This window comes from Globicephala melas, chromosome 11, assembly GCF_963455315.2.
Source record: "Globicephala melas chromosome 11, mGloMel1.2, whole genome shotgun sequence".
Classification (NCBI taxonomy): domain Eukaryota; kingdom Metazoa; phylum Chordata; class Mammalia; order Artiodactyla; family Delphinidae; genus Globicephala; species Globicephala melas.
Window position 1 is genome coordinate 7,289,019 of NC_083324.2, and position 17,468 is coordinate 7,306,486.

Consider the following 17,468-nt stretch of genomic DNA (forward strand, 5'->3'; position numbering starts at 1 on the left):
ATTGCAAGGATTATACAAAACTGTGTATCTAAAGGTGCTTCAGCACAGGGTCTACCACTCAGTGAAGGACATGGGGAATGGGAGCTGTCATACTGGGTTAGCCAAAGACTTCGTTTGGGTTTTTCCGTAAGATGTTACAGAAAAACACGAATGAACTTTTCGGCCAACCCAATATTATCTTTGCTGTTGTCTTACAAATGCAGCAGGCATAGCAGCCAGCAACCACTTGGGCCCAATTATTTACCATCCCCGAGGAACACAGCCTCACTTTTGCCCTGGCAGAAGGCAAGAACCAAGAATTCCAAACAGACCATTTATTTTCTAAGAATCAATATATTTTCTTCCTTTGAAATAAATACAAACCAGTTTGAAAGGTGGGGGAATCTATGGGAAGAAGGGAAGTGGGGACAGGCCCCAGTCTTTTTTTTAGTACCAAATGACTCTGGCGCGACCCGGAAACGCAGTTACAAATGAGAATAATTTAAATTCTCCACTATTTACAGTATTTACAACAGCAGGGGAGGGGGGTCACCTAGTGCCCCTCTTCCGGGCTGGACAGACATCAATCTCAATGCTAGGCTGTGCAGATGCCAGCTCACCTCACCACCTCAGGGGCCTCAGGCCACTAGGCAGTTAGGGATTCTCCTGGCATGAGTAGGCAGAGGTGGTTGGATGGCCTGTTTTACGCAGCGTCCTAAGCTTGGCCCACCAACGTGCGCTACAATGCCGTGAGGTCTCTGGAGCTTTCTGGCCTGTGGAACCTCCCCTCTCATTGCGCAGAGCCCCCATGGGCCCTTGGAGTGTTCTGTACAGTCCAGCTGCACTCAGGGCAGGAGGGACCTCCCCCACCCAGCTTCCCCTGAGACTGGCCCCAAGACCAGGAATGAGTCAGTGCAGAGGCCGGTGCCACTCCAGGACAGTGAGCAAAGGGGAGGAGAGAGGTGGCAGGGCACTGTAGGTTGGGTTGTGCTGGACAGTATCAGTCACTATCGCTGGTCTCACTGCTCTGCTCGCCCTGCACCTTGCTGCGGTGCTGCAGAGCCCTGTGGTAGGCGATCTGTACTGACTTGCGGATGTTGGATTTCCGGCCCTCCAGCATCTTCTCCTTGTCAAGGTCCTGGTTCACGCCCAGAGGAACCAGCTTAGTCCTGGGCAGCCACTGCCTGTAGGACGAGGTGAGAAGCGAGTAAGTCATCTCTTATCTCTGGGGGAGCAACAGGCACCAGCCTTCCTCACTTGTTCATTCCTTCAAAAACTCCTCCTGAGTGCCCCACTCTGGGCCAGGCTCTGGTGGGAATTAAAGAAACCAAGAGATGCAGTCCCTGCTCTCAAGGAACTGCTCACAGGCTAGTGATGAAAAGAGCCCAGTCATCGGTCACAACGGGGTAATCATAGGTTAGTTATGGGCACAAAAAGGAGCCTTGACCTACCCTGAAATAGGTACCTTGTCCAGTGGGCTCCAGGCAGACTTAACTGACATTAAACATCCTCTGCAGACAATTAACAACCAGAGACCACACATGTAAGTGTGACGGAACAGGCATTCAGAACCTGAATGATTATGCCTGCTTTATCCCCATCTTGTCACCATGGAGGCAGAGGTGGGAAAAGTAAGTCTAGAAGCCACTTTAGTCTGGGTGGGGAGCCACCCCCACATTTGTCACAGTCACTCACGGTCCTTTGATTTCTAGCTACAGCTGTCTGTCAGCTGCTGCCCGCTCAGTCTCTCAGACTCTTGGTCAACACAACCCTTTTGCTCAAAGATCTAAGTCCCTCCCCCACTGATTTATGACAGCTCAGGCTGTCTGTTGCTGGAGTTCCCTGGCAACCTGCCCCGATACCGAGGGTTGCATCTGTGGCTATGAGTCACATCAAATGCTCCCCTCCTCCCTTACCAGGTTCGCTTGTTGTCAAAGAAGAGGACGAGGTAGAGATGCTCTCGGGCTTCCTGGGTCATCTGTTCCCCAAGTTTCAGCACCTCCAGTGGGGGCACAGGGATGGGAACCCCATGGTGGAACATACCTTCCCGGGGCATCTTTGGATCAATGATCTAAGGGTGTAATAAGACCTTGGTTTAGTTCAGTCTCCTTCCCAAGGCTTACCCTATCCAAGAATTTGGAGACTACGTCTGAAGTGGGAACAGAAAATGGTTACCACACTCCTAGGGCTGCAGTGCTGACCCTTGGCTTATTTCCATGCTGAACTATTTCAGAGCCCAAGGGGCAAAGGGAAGAAAGAGGGAGAGATGGAGAAACTAACCAGGGACCTCTAAGTGTCTATCTGCCAAAGACTCCTGTGCTCTGCAGCTCAGCAGAGAGTAGAAAAAGTCTGCTACTTTTGAGTCTGTGTTCTGGGGTTGGAAGACAAGGGATATGACAAGAAAAGTGGAAGCCTACCAGAGCTGGGTATGATGGATACCCTCGGCATTTGGCCCACACCAGGTCCAGAGCATCCAGTGGGGAGTCCTCATCCTCTGACAGCCAGCCAGCTCCCCGGCCCAGACTCTTCCTTACCACTTCACAGGAATGGGAGAGAGGGGGCGGATCAGCAGTCCGGGGTCTGGCAAGGCCCTGACACTGGGCCCCCAGAACCCCTGGCTTTGGGCAGGCGTACTTACTGCTGTGGCCCACGCCGCGGCCAGTGCCCACGGAGTAGGCCTCGTTCTCAGTGCCTGAGGTATCTTCACTGCTATCCTCTGGGAACGTGCCCCGAGAGAAGGAGGGCTTGCCCCGGCCTTGTTTTGAAGGCGTTGTGCTGTGGACAAAAGGGAAGCTCAACTCAAAGGAGGGGAAGAGTGGGGAATGGCATGGTGGGTATCCTCCCTTCTTTAAGCCCCTAGGGTCTAAGACGTTTGGAAAGCAGAGGCTACTTGAAGAATTTCAAACTCAAATGCCCTCAGGGACTTGGGGGTGATCTGACTGAAGTGGGCTGGACATAGCAGTAGTGCTGAATGCATGCGCCCGTCTTAAGTCAACAGTGGCCAGAACTGCCAGTCTGATTTTTACAGAGACTACAGAAACTGGGAATTTTATATGCCACTTCCGAATCTTTTTTTTTTTTTTTTTTAATACTATGCTGGCCAAACAAAATGTCTGCAGGCCAAATCCAGCCCACAAGGAACCAGTTTATGCCCTCTGTTCTAAACCATCAGCTTAACACAGGGTGGGCTCCTCTGTTTCATTATGGTGACAGTCTCATCTATTCCATTTATTTTGCAGAGAACCTTTGGTTTGAGCCATCTTAATCTAGGCTAAAATGGCTGCCACCCCACTCCCCATAGGGAAATCTAGAAGGCCATCCCGGAGGTGGGTCTTGATCCGGAGGACTGGTACCTGGTCCGGTCTGAGGCAGCGCTGCTGCTGCTACTGCTGCTGGACTCAGAGTCCGAGCTGCTCCGAGGAAGGCTGCAGTCATTACGATACACCAAGAAACTCTTCTTTACTGGCTGGTTTCCACCGCTGAAGCCGTTGGCTGGTAAGTCTTGGTTGGGGGGAGGGGGGAAGGGAAAGAATCAGTCAGGAAGATGTAGATCAGAGATCTACTGGGGGTAAGAGGGACTTAGAGCTTGGCTTTCACTTCTGTGCTGGAAAATTCCTCCAACCTTGGCCAGCAGAGCTAGCTCTGGGCAGTGTCCACCACAGTTGGCCACAGCTCTGCCCCACCCCTTGCACTTCCCTTGGCAGTTACTAGCCTTAGGACACAAATGGCTTAAAGGAGATTCCCCAAGGAGGATAAGAAGAGAAAAGGTGAAGTGATACAATGGAGGGGGGGGGGACCCTGGATGGGAATCTAGCTGGGTCAGCATCTCTGGGCTTCAGTTTCCCCATCTGTAAAATGAGGGAATTGAATTAAAGGATTCCTAAGGGCCCTTCTAGCTCTGATATATTATGGGCAAATGAAGGGATAGGTGGGAGTTATATTGGGAAGGATGGCAGCTTTGCTCACTCTACTGCGGGGCTGGGTGATGGTGAGGCTCACCCATTGGGGGGTCTTCTGTGGATTTATCACTGTCGCTGTCTGAACTCGAACTGGGCCGAGGGCTCCTACCCCGCTTGCGCTGACGCAGGGAGCCCATGATGGGGAGCTGGGGGGGCCCCACAGGACTGCCTCCGTGGCTGGGGGTCATCTGGCTCTCCCGGTTTTTGGGGGGCCGGCCCGGCCTCTTGGGCGGTCCAGCTGTCTTCGGGTTCTTTTTGGAGAACAGAACTGAGGTTCTCCTGCCCACCTCATGTGCGGGGGTTGAGGACATGTTGGGACCCAGGCCTGGAGCAGAGAAAGAGAGAAGGAGAGTCGGTGAGGGGCCTGATGTGGGAAGGGCATACATCCAGGGTAGGCCCTGGGTATATAGGACCATAACTCCAGGTAGAGTAGGGGAGATAATCTGGGGGGCATGGAGTTGGGAACATTGTCTCTTATACAAATAGCCAGAGAGGCAGCTAAGAGGCCCTTGACTGGGGAATTGAGGGAGAAAGTGCAGCTGGCTGTGCATGAGGGACCTCTGCCTGGGGCATGGCAGGCACTGAGTGTGTGCTGCAGAGTCAAAGTCTGGCTGGCCTCGGGGTCCACCATGCTGCGGGGTTCAGACCTTTGCTTGTCTCCTGGCTGCTGCTCTCCTCGGCGGCACTGTCTGTCTGCCCGTCCTTGTCACAGGCTGCCGGGTGGGGTGTCAGGCTGCCCCGGCTGGAGGGGCCGTGCCGCTCAGGCCCATCCCGTCCAGTTTCCCGCTGGGTGGCAAGCTTGCGCCGCAGTGCCGTCATCTCTTTCTTGATCATCTTTGCACGCCTTGAGCGGCCCACGCTCTGCTTACTGGCATTCACCTCATCCAGCCGCTCAAGCAACAGCTTCAGCTGCTCTTCCACCGGCAAGTGCTTCTGGTTCTCCAGCAGGACCAGCCGCTCTTCCTCTGCTGCCAGGGGTGGGAATAGGGAGGAAAGGGTCAGACTCAGGGCAGTCCTCTGGGCCCCGTGAACCTGGGCAGGCAACAAGAAACCCACTCTTCTCCCCCTCTGCTTCTCACCAGGAGCAGCTGTAAAACAGTAGCCCCGAGATGTGCAATGGCAGGGACTGCTATGCATTCACCCAGTCTGGCTTCTTAGAGCGCATTCCTGGGGATAGCCTGCCACTGCTCAGCCTAGCTGCTTCCTGCCTACACAACGCCTGCTCCCAGGAGGGGACTTTGGAAAGCTGTTCATCCCTGGCATTGGCGTCTATGTGGAGGTGTGACTTATCACCCACCATCTTCGGTGTGGTGTGAGGCCTCGTCTCCAGCCAGGCTGTGGGGGATATGCATGCCCGTCTCAAAGTCAATGCCCATTTTTTCTGCCTGGCGCCGGGCCTGGCGGAGCACAGCACCACCCTGCTCACGGAGCCGCACTGCTGCCCGGTAGAAGATGGTATCCTTGGCATTATACTTGAGGCAGTTGCTGACGATGAGGTTGAAGTCCTCCTCAAAATCATCAAAGTTCAGGTAGCGGTAAGCCTCCAAGTTCTGCTTCATGGTGAAAAAGTCCATAGGCTTTTTGATGTGGTCTAGGTAGTCAGGTACCTGGGAGAACACGGTAGGTGTAGCTAAGTGGAGATACGTTCCTCATTCCCCCTGAACCCCTGTTCCTAATAACCTCCCTTGAAATGCATCCAGCAACCTCCTCCCACCACAGTTAGAGGCAGGCATTCAGCACAGGGGAAAAGAAAGCCGGATTCTAGTCTTGACTTTACTAGTCACAAGCTGTGTGACCTTGGCAAGTCTCTTAACCTCTCTGGGCCTTCTTTTCCTCACCTAGAAAACAGTAATGAAATTACAGCCAAATCTATCTCCTAGAGCCATATGACGCTTTAGTAAGAAAATGACTAGGGGAATCCTCTGGAAAAAAACACCACCTTGCATTCCTATAGCTCTCTTTACTTATCATTAAGACTTATAAGGAGGCTGCTGCCTCAGGCCTCTCATTTTATACCTTTTAGAGAGAAGAGTCTGCCAGTCAGGACCTAGGGCTTCAGAGATGGTTCTTTAGGTGCTGAGCCTTCTAAATTCTCCGTTCTAGGGGTCAGCACCCGGAAAGTGTCTTCCTGCCCTGGGATAATTCATTTGGCAGACTCAGTCCCTGCCTCTGGGGAAGGAGTGCAGATTGCCTCCCATTCTGGGCCCTTGGGGTATGACAGGGACAAGACAGAGTCCAGGTGATGCATGTGGCTCCAGTTCATCCTGGAGCCCCAGAGCCACCAGCCCCTCTCTTCAAGGTCCCCTCCTAGTCCCTGGCCCAGACCTGCAGCGGGGGTCCATCTGGGAGAGGAACAGAAAGAAGGTGGAGTGAGGGGAAGGGATTCTTACTTCGTCCAATTCGGTTACCTCAGACAGAGGGACCGGCTCGCTGAAGATGTTGCCTGTGTCCTTCTCTTGGAGCTGCTCCAGGGTTTTTCGAAGGAGGATGAGGAAAGGGGTCAGCTGCATCTCCATGGCAATCTGCTGGACCTTGATCTGACACACATAAAGGCCCGATCAGCCAGGCCTAGGCCAGTCCCTTGGCAGAGAGGTCTGAGGAGATGGCTGTAGCTGGTATGGGAACTCGCCTTCCTTCCCACCCTACACAGCTCGGTGTACTTGACTCCTCTGGACTTTCCCTTCCTTGAGCTCCCAGCACCAGCTACCTGCATCACATAATTTAGGATTCCGGTCACACTCTCCTGCGACATTCTGCTTCCGGTGGGCTTGAGAGCAAACTGAGCTCACGAGACCTGACTCCCGCATCAGCCCTGTTGCTTCCTGGACAGGTGACACATACTTGTCCATGTTTTCTGTTTTCCTGGGTCTGTTTTCTCTACTGTAAAAAAGAGTTGGCCCAGGAGCACTCACCGTCTCCCTTTTGAGTTTCTCCCGCTTGCGGATCAGCTCCACCAGCAGCCGGGCTCGCTCTAGGTCGTGCCGAAGCCGCTGCCAGGACTTGAGCTGTTCTTTGAGGGCCCAGTTCTTGTCCTCAGAATCTCTCTGAAGAGGCAAAAGAGGGATCAGGAAATGATGAGAGAGCCAGAGGGGACGAGAGCCCAGGAAACTTGGGTCAAGGGCAGGCAAAGCCAAAGGAGGGAGCACAGTGATTTATTGGTAGGCTCACTAACTAACTGAAGTGGAAGCTCCTCAACCCACATGGCCCCTAGGCCCAGCACAGAGTCGGTGCTCAGTATATGCTTGCTGTGAACGAACAGATGAACACATAGGAAAAATGCGTTAAAAATCATCTGTAAGGATTTCATCCTGAGCTTGCTTTGAGGCCTAGTTTAAAGGAGGAAACAGCCCAAGCCCTCAGACACTGGAAACTACAGTCACAAATCTCTGTTCTTGGGGACCTCCCTGGCGGTCCAGTGGTTAAGACTCCACGCTTCCAAGGCAGGGGGTGCGGGTTCGATCCCTGGTCGGGGAACTAAGATCCCACATGCCGGGCGGTACGGCCCCCCCAAAATCTCTGTCCTCGTGCCCCTGGCACTAGTTCCTAGAGCCCACAGGGAATCTGACACAGTACCCCAACTTGGTCACAGTTCCTCTGAGACTGCAGGTGTGTCTGCAGGCGACGCAGCAGTGGGACCCCATTCCGTGACTGCCTCTTCAGCGTCCAGTAGCTGTGCAGCCTCTGCATGAACTGGCTCTTCCTTTGGATGGTCAGGCGGTTAGTGATTTTACTGAGCCTGGGAAGCAGGAGAGCAAAGAGAAAAACCTCTTGGGCCCTGATTTTCTTAAGCAGAACAGTGGTCTCTGGCTAATGAGAGTTTCTGAGTGGGGCTAAATAGGGAATAAATCTACTGTCAGAAAGGCCTATGACACTGGGCTAAGGCAAAGAAGAGCAAAGAGAGCTGTCAATGGCAACTCAGCAGGCAGGGAGCCAAGCTCCCAGCTCTAAGCCAGATCCATAATTCTGTTCCCCAGTGGGTCAGGGAGCCTGCCCCTAAGACTGCTCTTGTCATTGCAGCCCAGAGTGCTATTTGACCCTGGGATACCCAACTCAGACTGAGCCTGGGAAGGTTTTAAGATGAAGTATTACTGTACAGCAGTAAACTATAGGAAATCGACTATATAGCACAAGAGAGAGTAAAAAGTAACTGATGACTGTAGCCCTCATTTGGACTTATTTGTGGCAGCAACCGTTTCACGATTCCTAGAGCGTATCCATCCCCCTTCTTCATTCCATTCTCCCTTCAGAGTCGGACCATTTCTTCCACTGTGGCTGGTAGCTATTCCAGCCTCTTTCTTCCTAACTTAAACCACCTCATCAAAACGGAAGGCAGTTTAAAACACGTTAGGTCTGCCAGATAAAAGCTGAAGTTTCTGTTTCCTAGTGTAAAAGCCAGGTGACCTGCTAGAGCTCATCTCTTTTGATATTAAAAACAAAAAGCAAAAAAACCCCAAAACTTCTATGTAGCTCCTGATAGGAAGAAGATACCCCAACCCTGTCACTCCACTCAGGGGGCTGTCAGTCTCCAACAGGGCTTCTTCCCTCAACAGCCTGTCCACCTGCTCCCCTCATACCTGTGTGGTGGGATGCAGGGCACAGACACCACAGGTGCTGCTGCCCGTTTCTCTGCCAAGATCTTCCGCGCCTTCTTCATCTTGATCCGGGACTTGGCCTTGGCCTTCTTGACCTTCTCTGAGCTCCAACTCTTACCCTCCTCCTCCTCCTCCTCCTCCTCCTCCTCCCCCTCGCTGTGGGACAGGGCAGGCAGGCGGCGTGCTGAACCTGGAGGCGTATGGATGTCGCAGTAGGCAGTCTTGCGGACGCTGAAGGAGGTGCCATTGGCACCCGTCTCCCGCACAGGCTCCATCTTCATGTAAAGGCCAGCCTGCTGGGCACACGTCACATGGAAGGCTGTGTAGCAGTTGGCCTTGTGGCACTGGATGCAGGCCCCTGAGCCCCGCTGTTTGCAAATGTAGCAGGTCAGCTTCCAGCGAGCTGGCGGGATGTGCTCGATGCTGTCGATAGGCTCCAGGAAGACCGTGTTGGCGAAGCAGACCTCAGGGATCCACAGGGCACACACCACATGGGCCCAGCGCCCATCATCTGTCTGCTTGAAGGCACCGCCCTTGTTGGGGCACAGGGCGCAGTCCACAGCACGGGAGGGTGACTGTAGGCAGCGGCGGCACAGCCACTGGCCCTCAGGGATGTAGGGGACACCGTAGCACTCCTGGTGCACAGCCAGGTTGCACATGTCACAGAAGAGGATGACATTGCTGTTCTGGCACTCACCATCATTGCAGATACAGCACACTGCATCCTCATCCACGAGCGCATTGGGGTCGCCTTTATTGTGGCTCTCAAAGTAGGACTCTTTCTCCAACCGGTCCATTAAGTACTCAAAGATTTCCTGCGGAATGGGACTCACACCCTCCGTCTTCCGCCGCTCGTTCATGATATCCAGCCAGATGTAGTCCTCCTCATCCATGTCATACTCTACTTCCTCATCCAGCTCTTCCGCCGACTTCTCGATGTACCTGCAGTGCACATAGGCAGCTCAGCACCAGAAGGTTGAGATTTCCCTCCTTTAAAGACCATGGGTTATATCTGTCGAGTACTCACCCTATTCTAGGCCTGTGCCTTTACGTAAGTCTGTGTTGTCTGATTCTATCCTCACCTTTACCCCAGGCACTCTAAGTCCTATAATCATTCTTATTTTGCAGAAAAGGAAAACTTACATTTGGGGAGCTTAATTCACCTGCCCTGGTCCTCTTGTGAGAAAGTGGCAGAGCTGGGATATGAACCCAACCATGCCGATTTCAAAGCTCATGTCCTAGCTGCTACACTGCCTCCTTTGAGGTGCAGAGGCTCAGCCAGACTCCTGAAGGATGGGGCAGCTAGGACCCATTATTGGGGTGATCTGGGTGATGATACAAGGAGTCAGAGGAAGGAAGGTCCTCAGTTTTCATTTGCAAATCATACATAAGTTGTTTTAGCACCAACTGGCTATGTCCTGAATGCAGCTGCTGTAGGTCTTCTGTTAGCTGGTACCAGCATCAGCTCAGGGCTCCCTCAAACTCTAGGTACTCTTTACTCTCTGGATAACCCTGGGAAATAACAGTCAGAATAACTAAGATTTACTGAGCATTTACTATAAGCTAGGCATTGTGCTAAGTTATCACATTTATTTTCCCCATAGCCATAGGGTCAATGTTTTTACTCTCCTCACTTTATAGATGAGGAAACTGGAAGCTTTGAGAAGTTAATTAACTACCCAACACAGTTAGTTCACACAACCAGGAAGTGGCAGAGTGAGGATTCAAACTGCACTTCACAGCACTCAGTGAGCCAGCAGGACTGCAGCTAAGGATTGCTCCAGGTGCCTGGGATACAAAGTAGGCTCCCCACCCCCTTGCCATGCACACTCTAGGTGGCCTGACCCTGGTGTTGTAAAGCTACAGGGAGCTACAACGGAAAGAACAGGGCTTTGCCCTCTAACAAACCTGGATTTACATCCTGGCTCTGTTACTTTGTGGCATTCAGGACATCACTGCCCTTTTCTGAACCTCAGTCTTATTTTTATTTATTTATTTTTTTTGCGGTACGCGGGCCCCTCACTGTTGTGGCCTCTCCCGTTGCAGAGCACAGGCTCCAGACGCGCAGGCTCAGCGGCCATGGCTCACGGGCCCAGCCGCTCCGCGGCATGTGGGATCTTCCCGGACCGGGGCACGAACCCATGTCCCCTGCATCGGCAGGCGGACTCTCAACCACTGCGCCACCAGGGAAGCCCTGAACCTCAGTTTTATTGATGACAGAATGAGAAACAAATGGGCTAAATCAAGTGGCACACAGCAGGCCCTAGATAAATGTTAGTTCCCATGCCTCCCCTCTCCTCTCCACAAGGGAAATGTGGCTCTGGGGGCTACAGCAGGCCAGGCAAGCAGAGGTTCCGGAGCCATGCTCTAGATGACAGCAGGCGAGTGAGCTGATCTCTCTGGGCCTTGGTTTCCACACCTGTAGAATGGTGATGCTAACTTGAACCTATTTCATACAGCTGTTGTGAACATTAAATGAGTTACTACAGGTAAAGGGCTTAGAACAGTAGCTGGCATGGAGCAAGTACTCAATAAATGTTAGCTTTATTATTAGTTTTTGTATAGATCTGCCCCACCCTGTCTTGCGTTATAACTGTTTTTGTGTCTTAACTCCTCCACTATTAGATAAGAGGCAAGAACCATGTCTGATTCACCACACAGAAATAGGTGCTCAGTGTTGCTCGTTTGAAAGACATTTAGGGGGTGGAAGGGAGGACAGACTAAAATACTGTGTCTATCAGAAGCAACTTCTTCCTTAGCCCTTTACCTCTTCCCCAAGGTGAATGCAATGTCCTCATCCTTGAAAAAGGGTGTGGCTCAGGGCTAGTGTGAAACATCTGGTCCCTTCCAGGCCTTGGCACCAGCTCTCAACCTTTTCTCTGCCACGACACACGTGACATTATGTGATGGTGCATAACACACTCCCACCATGCAGCAAGATTACAGGGTGTGGTGCAGATAAGGTAGGCTGCATGTCACGCACAATTCCTGACACAGCAGCTGACACTCCACCCTCTCTCTCCCCCTCAAGAAAGCATACCAGATGTGAGCAAGAGCAAGTGGTGTTATTAGAGGGATGACCTCAAATCTTCTTACATTTATATAAAAAGTAAATCATTTCCAAAAGAGGCAGTTCTGCTAACAGTAGTAACAAATTACATGCAACACACCTCCCAACTGATTGCAGTGCACCAGCTGAAAGCTGCTGCCTGGAGAACAGATCTGATTCCCCCGAGGAAAGAGTGAATCTGAGTGGAGGGGTGAAGAAAAGGAGCAGAGGAGCTGGGCTGGGCTGCTTACTGGAGCCAAGAGCACTGAAGAGCCATTAGGAGAGAGGGCAGGCCCAGAGAGGGGTCTGTGTGTTGGGAGGTGGGCATGGCAGTCGGTACTAACAGACAAGAGAGGCAGTAGAAAGCCAGAGGGAAACGGAGCTGGGCTGAACAGATGAAAGGATGGAAGAGAGGAAGAAGAGACTGGCTAGCATGTGAACAGCGGTGAGAGGAGAGTGACGCATTGGGCCAAATTACTTGAGTTCCCAAAGATTTGCTTTTAAAAAACTGAGATTTAGTATAACATCACATGGGTTGCCCTTCTGGTAAAAACTACCTTTCATATAAAAACCTTTACAACAAGTCCTTGTCAGAGATCAGGCTTTCTGATTAGCTGACACCAAAGATGGCTCCTTGACTAACTCACCCAAATGCCCTCTTTGACTTGGATGCCAAGACTCTAAGAAATTTTACACTTGGTTTTTATTCCATCCTTCAGCTAGGGTTTCTGTATGTAGTTCCACCACCACACTTCCCCACTCCTTCATTTTTTTACCTCAAGTTAAAGGAATTTAGCCTTATGCCTGTGACTTTTTAAAAATATTAATTAATTAATTAATTTATTTATTTTTGGTGCATTGGGTCTTTGTTGCTGCACGCGGGCTTCTCACTGCAGTGGCCCCTCCTGTCACGGAGCATGGGCTCCAGGCACACAGGCCTCAGCAGTCGTGGCTTGCAGGCTCTAGAGCACAGGCTCAGTAGTTGTGGCGCACGGGCTTAGCTGCTCCACGGCATGTGGGATCTTCCCGGACCAGGGCTCGAACCCGTGTCCCCTGCGTTGGCAGGTGGATTCCCAACCACTGCGTCACCAGGGAAGCCCTATGCCTGTGACTTTATTAGGAGCCACTGTGACTAATTTTTGGAAAGAAGTGGGGTACTAAGAAACAGTTAAATGAAACAAATAAAAGGGTCCTTGGAGGAGTACAAAACATAGGCGATGAAAATACTGCTTACGCAGGCTAAAGGATGGGTGACAATAACAGAACAAGTAATGGGAAAATTACTTCTTTAGATTTACAAACTGATTTTATAACTTTATGAAATCATTGTCCCTAGTCTTGTACCTTTAGGCTACCAGAGGAATATCATACCTACTCTGCAGATGGGGTCACTGCAACACCAAAAGCTGGATGCCTTTCCCAAGATCACAGAGTGATGGAGTAGAAAGAGTCAGGAACAAAAAATGGGACCTTTTGATACTGTGGAAATAGTGCAGCTTTGGAGTCAGAGGAACCTGGGTTTGTCAGCTATCTACTGACATGTGACTTCTCGGTCCTTTTTCTGGACTGTGGTTTCCTCATCTGTGAAATCAGAACAATACCTACCTGAGTAAGTTGTGAGAATAAAATAATGGAATGGCTATAAGGCACCCAGTGCAGGGCCTGGCATGTGGCAGTGTAGACGAAGTGCCATCATTGGCTGGGGCACTTTTATGCCTTGGCAGGACCAGTGTGCTTCTGCTGTGCTTTACCCCTGTCACTGCCTATCACCTATCTTTGACTCCTGAGCCCTGCTTGACCAGTTTTCCAGAGTTGGGAGGTGGAGGCGGCCTTACCGGTAATAGGAAGTCGGCCGGGGCGGGGCATCAGGGGTATCCTGCTCCAACTCCCGGTACACCACCTCTGGCAGCTTGGGAGTGGTGCTTGCAGAAGCATTGTGGTGATGGTGATGGTTGGAGTCCTTGCGCTTCTCCTTGTTCTTATGCTTGCCTGACTTGGGAGTAGCAGCCGGTGTCTCAGTGTTCTCCTTATTGCTGCCGTTCTCAGGGGCCTCCTCAGGGGCCTCCTCATCTTCTGACACCACATCCAGGTTGTCAAAGATGCTGATGCGGTGGACGCGGCCGTGCAGGTCCACCTCCACCATGCGCTGGGCCTGTGCGTAACTCATCACCTCACGGCTGGGCGACTGGGATACCTCTGAGGGGGTGGGTGACTGCTTGTTGGCTGGGCGTGACTGGCGCCCCTTCTTCTTGTGCTTTCGGAGTGGAGTCTGCTGTGGGGGCGGTGGGTTGTCATGGTCATAGTGGTACAGGTGGTACTCAATACCACTGTAACTCTTGTAGACCTTGCGGCAGGTCTCCACAGGGCACTCATACGGTGGCTTAGTTGCCCGCAAGTTGTGGCAGAAAGTCTTCACGTCAAAGTCCACCCCCATGCTGTCACATCTAGAATGTACAGATCAGTTAGCACAGGCCGAGGGAAGAGTTCCTGGCCACCCACTCCACTCTCTCCAGCCCTCCCTCTCCCCAAGGGTCCTGGCCAGCCAACCTCTACAGCAGCTCCAAATGCCCCCTCCTCCACAACATGGCCATAGTCTCGGCCTTATCACCTCTTGCCTGATCATCCTGCTCTGTGTCTCAGTTCTTCTAGCCTAATCTCACACAATGTGTCCAGAACGATCTTTCTACCAAGTAGAAACGATCATGTTAGTCTCTTGATTAAAAGCATCCTCCTGATGTTCCCCACTTACTTCAGGGTAATATCCAAATTCCTTATGATGATATTCAAGGTGCTCCTTTCACTGTGTGGCCTTAGTCCTCCTTTCTAGATTCTTTTCACCAGTTACAGCTGTATTTCTGTCTAACCAGGACAACTTGCCAGTCCCTGAATGTTACAACCTCTCATTCCTGCAAGATGATCTCTATTTAGAATGCCTTCCAACCTCCCTGATTAGTGAGCTCCCACTCATTCTTCAAAACATGGCTCGAATGTCACTCCTGTTATGCTTCTTTGTGTCTCCCATGGAGAGCTGTGTTTCCCCAGCATTTCATCCTCACCTCCACCATGGCATTCACCACACTGGAAGTTCTCTGTCTCCTCCCATTAGACTGGGAGCTGTGCAGTGCAGACACCAGAGCCTACCCACCTCTGTATCCCCAGTACCTGGCATGTAGTGTTGTTTTGGCCAATGAATAAATAATCTGTTGAATGAATAGCTAAATGAGGGGATCACCAGTTCTGGAGATGAGATGGATGAAGGCTAGTGTCAGCCCATGCAGAAGTTTGAACAGGTAGCCAATGATTTGGTCCTGGACTCCAGCAGAAATCACTGGGTTACAGAAAGAATTAGTTAATTTCTGAGGCCTTTAAGGTAAGCCTATGCCCTGGCCCTGGGAGTGGCACCAGGCCCTAAGGGTACAAACAGGAACATGACAATCCAGGCACACTCAGCTCCATGCTGGTCCTCAGAGCCCTCCCTTCCTCCTCTCCAGTGTTCCTGGGTGAGTGGAGACAGCAGATGGCACCAGCCCCCAGGAAGCCCAGCTTGGTCAGAGAGACTGCCCCAATTTCTCCAGGCCTAGCTGAGTGCAACAATTTAACTGTGGTCTTGGCACCATTCCAAGCAAAGCCACCCTGAGCTCCCTGATTAATAACGGTCCTTGTTGGCTCCTCTCCTGCGACTTAACCAAGCTAGTGAGCTGCTCCAGTCTCTCCGTCAAAGCCCCAGATTGTCATATCAGTAAAACTACTCCTTAAACTCGCCCCTACTTCCTACCTGCACCTGTCTTTAAACAAACCAATCAGAAGCACAAACAAACTCTCCTCTTTCTATGATGAGTCCCTGGTGAACGCTGCAGCTCTGCTGCCCCGGCTGGCTCCCTAATCAGCACAGAAACCCCCAGCAAACGTCCCGCTGGGACTCAGAAACCGAAGCACAGAGGAGAGACAAGGCAACTTAGACCCGAAAGCCCGTGGGGAGGGCCCCGGCCCAGGGGTATGGCGGCGGCATCTGCCCCAGGCGCTCCGAGGGCTGGAGGAAGTAGGGGGCGGAGGCCAGAGGGATTAGGCCGGGCCGGGCGGTGCCCGCAGCCCTCTCCCGGATGCGGCTACGTTTCCCCTTTGTCGAAATGTAAAATGTTAAACAAGGCTCTTCTCCTGCCATTGGCCCAGGCAGCCCCAGGCAACCCCGAAGGATACAGTGTTGCCCGGAATGCAGGCTGTGAGCGAATGCACTGTCAGTTCTCCGGGCTGGAGTGGCCCGAGGGTACTCGGGCTGGGCAGCTCAGTGCGCGCCCCACGAAAGTAGCCTACCCCTTCCCGGCTGGCCACTCCCGCCCTCGTCCCTGGCCCGCACTCACCGGCCACCTCGAGTCCGGGCTCATTGCCGAGGGCGCCCGCCGGGGCTCCGACCCCACTAGGGGAGGCCGGCGGGGAAAGACGGGCCGGGGATGGGGAGCCCCAATTCCGGAGACTGCAGACCTCGCCACCCCGACCCCCTGCCGCCCCACGCTCTGGCCCGGCTCCCTGGGATTCCCGCGCTGACCCCTGCCGCTCCCAGTCCCGCCGGCGCCCCGGTCTTTCAATTGCGGCGGCCGCCGCCCCTTTCGAAAGCCCCTAGGTTGCCCGGTCTCGGGACCCAGCACCGCCGGAACAATGGAGGCTCCCGGAGGCAGCGCGGGGACGGCGGCGGCGGAGACGGTGGCGGCAAAGGCAGTGGCAGCGGCGGCGGCAGCAGCGGCGGCGACGGCGTCTGCGCAGGGTAAACGCGACGCCGCAACGCTGCCGAGCTGCACTTTCGCCACACATCCCCGCCCGCCCGCTGAGGCTCGAGAGGCCATTCTCTGGGATTCGGAAGTGCCCCTGGACACCCTACATGGCTTTTCTAGCACCTCCATCTTAGAGCTGAGTTTCTGGAGACTGAAGTTGCGGTACTCGGGACCCGGAGTGGTGGGGCCGTTTGTAGCGAATCTGCGACCACGTACGGTGAGCGCGGACTGGGCGTGAGGAGCCCGCCCTTCTCCCTTCCCCCTCTGCCTCTCTCCCCCCCTCCTCCTTCTCTCCCTCCTGCTGGCGCCGCGGCTGCGGTAGGGACCTGGCCTTGGTCTCGGAGGAAGGCGGCGAGGCGGGGCGGGAGCCACGGGGCGGGACTGGGGGGCAGGGCCAAGAGCAAGAGGGACGCGGACAGGAGCCTAAGGGGGACCCGAAGTTATAGGTAGGGGCGGGGCGGGGCTGGAAGAGAATAAACCAGTCTACGGGGCGGGGTTTGCGAAGAGTGGGCGGGGCCATCTGTAAAGCAGACCCCCAGTAAGGAGAATAGGGGCTGAACGGGGGGTGAAGCGTGGGACTAAACAGAAAAGTGGGCCTCAGAAAAGAAAGGGCGGGGCTTTGGGTGGGCCTGGAACTTGGAGATGGGCTAGGGGGAAAGGATATAGCTGGGAAAAACGATGTGAGGCTGAAGGTAAACGGTGGGGCTTGGGAAAGGTAAAGGGGCAGGGCTGGAGAAAAAGGTGTGAATCTGAAAGTAGCTGCCTGATTGGGGGTGGTGCGGAAGGCTGGTGGGGCGTGAAAGGGGTTGTGTAAGGTAAAATGAGATTCAGATGCTGGAACCCTGTAGGTAGGCGGGGAAATGCTTCATGGCTACGGGTTGCCGGTTGGAAGATAGTGTCAAAACAGAGCTGCGGGCTTCCCTGGTGGCACAGTGGTTGAGAGTCCGCCTGCCGACGCAGGGAACACGGGTTCGTGCCCCGGTCCGGGAAGGTCCCACATGCCGCGGAGCGGCTGGGCCCGTGAACCATGGCCGCTGAGCCTGCGCGTCCGGAGCCTGTGCTCCGCAACGGGAGAGGCCACAGCAGTGAGAGGCCCGCGTACCGAAAAATAAAAAAAAAGTAA

The 17,468-nt window shown here is 53.3% G+C and overlaps 1 protein-coding gene across 5 annotated transcripts; it reads right to left on the bottom strand.

Annotated features, from left to right (window-relative positions):
- Positions 1-320: 320 nt before the first annotated feature.
- Positions 321-16,327, bottom strand: BRPF1 (bromodomain and PHD finger containing 1). 5 transcript variants are annotated; one of them, XM_060307632.1, is made up of 14 exons: positions 15,938-16,327; positions 13,415-14,023; positions 8,513-9,472; positions 7,512-7,674; positions 6,851-6,982; positions 6,347-6,475; positions 5,236-5,545; positions 4,586-4,903; positions 3,979-4,263; positions 3,333-3,480; positions 2,618-2,754; positions 2,397-2,515; positions 1,896-2,050; positions 321-1,163 (listed from the first exon to the last, which is right to left on the bottom strand). In XM_060307632.1, the coding sequence occupies exons 2-14, from the start codon at positions 14,011-14,013 to the stop codon at positions 980-982; spliced, it is 3,639 nt and encodes a 1,212-aa protein (XP_060163615.1). In that variant the 5' UTR covers positions 14,014-14,023; positions 15,938-16,327; the 3' UTR covers positions 321-979. The 5 variants fall into 5 exon arrangements, with proteins under 5 accessions (XP_060163615.1, XP_060163614.1, XP_060163613.1 ...); XM_060307631.1 differs by having other exon boundaries at positions 4,586-4,906; XM_060307630.1 differs by having other exon boundaries at positions 6,329-6,475.
- Positions 16,328-17,468: the final 1,141 nt, after the last annotated feature.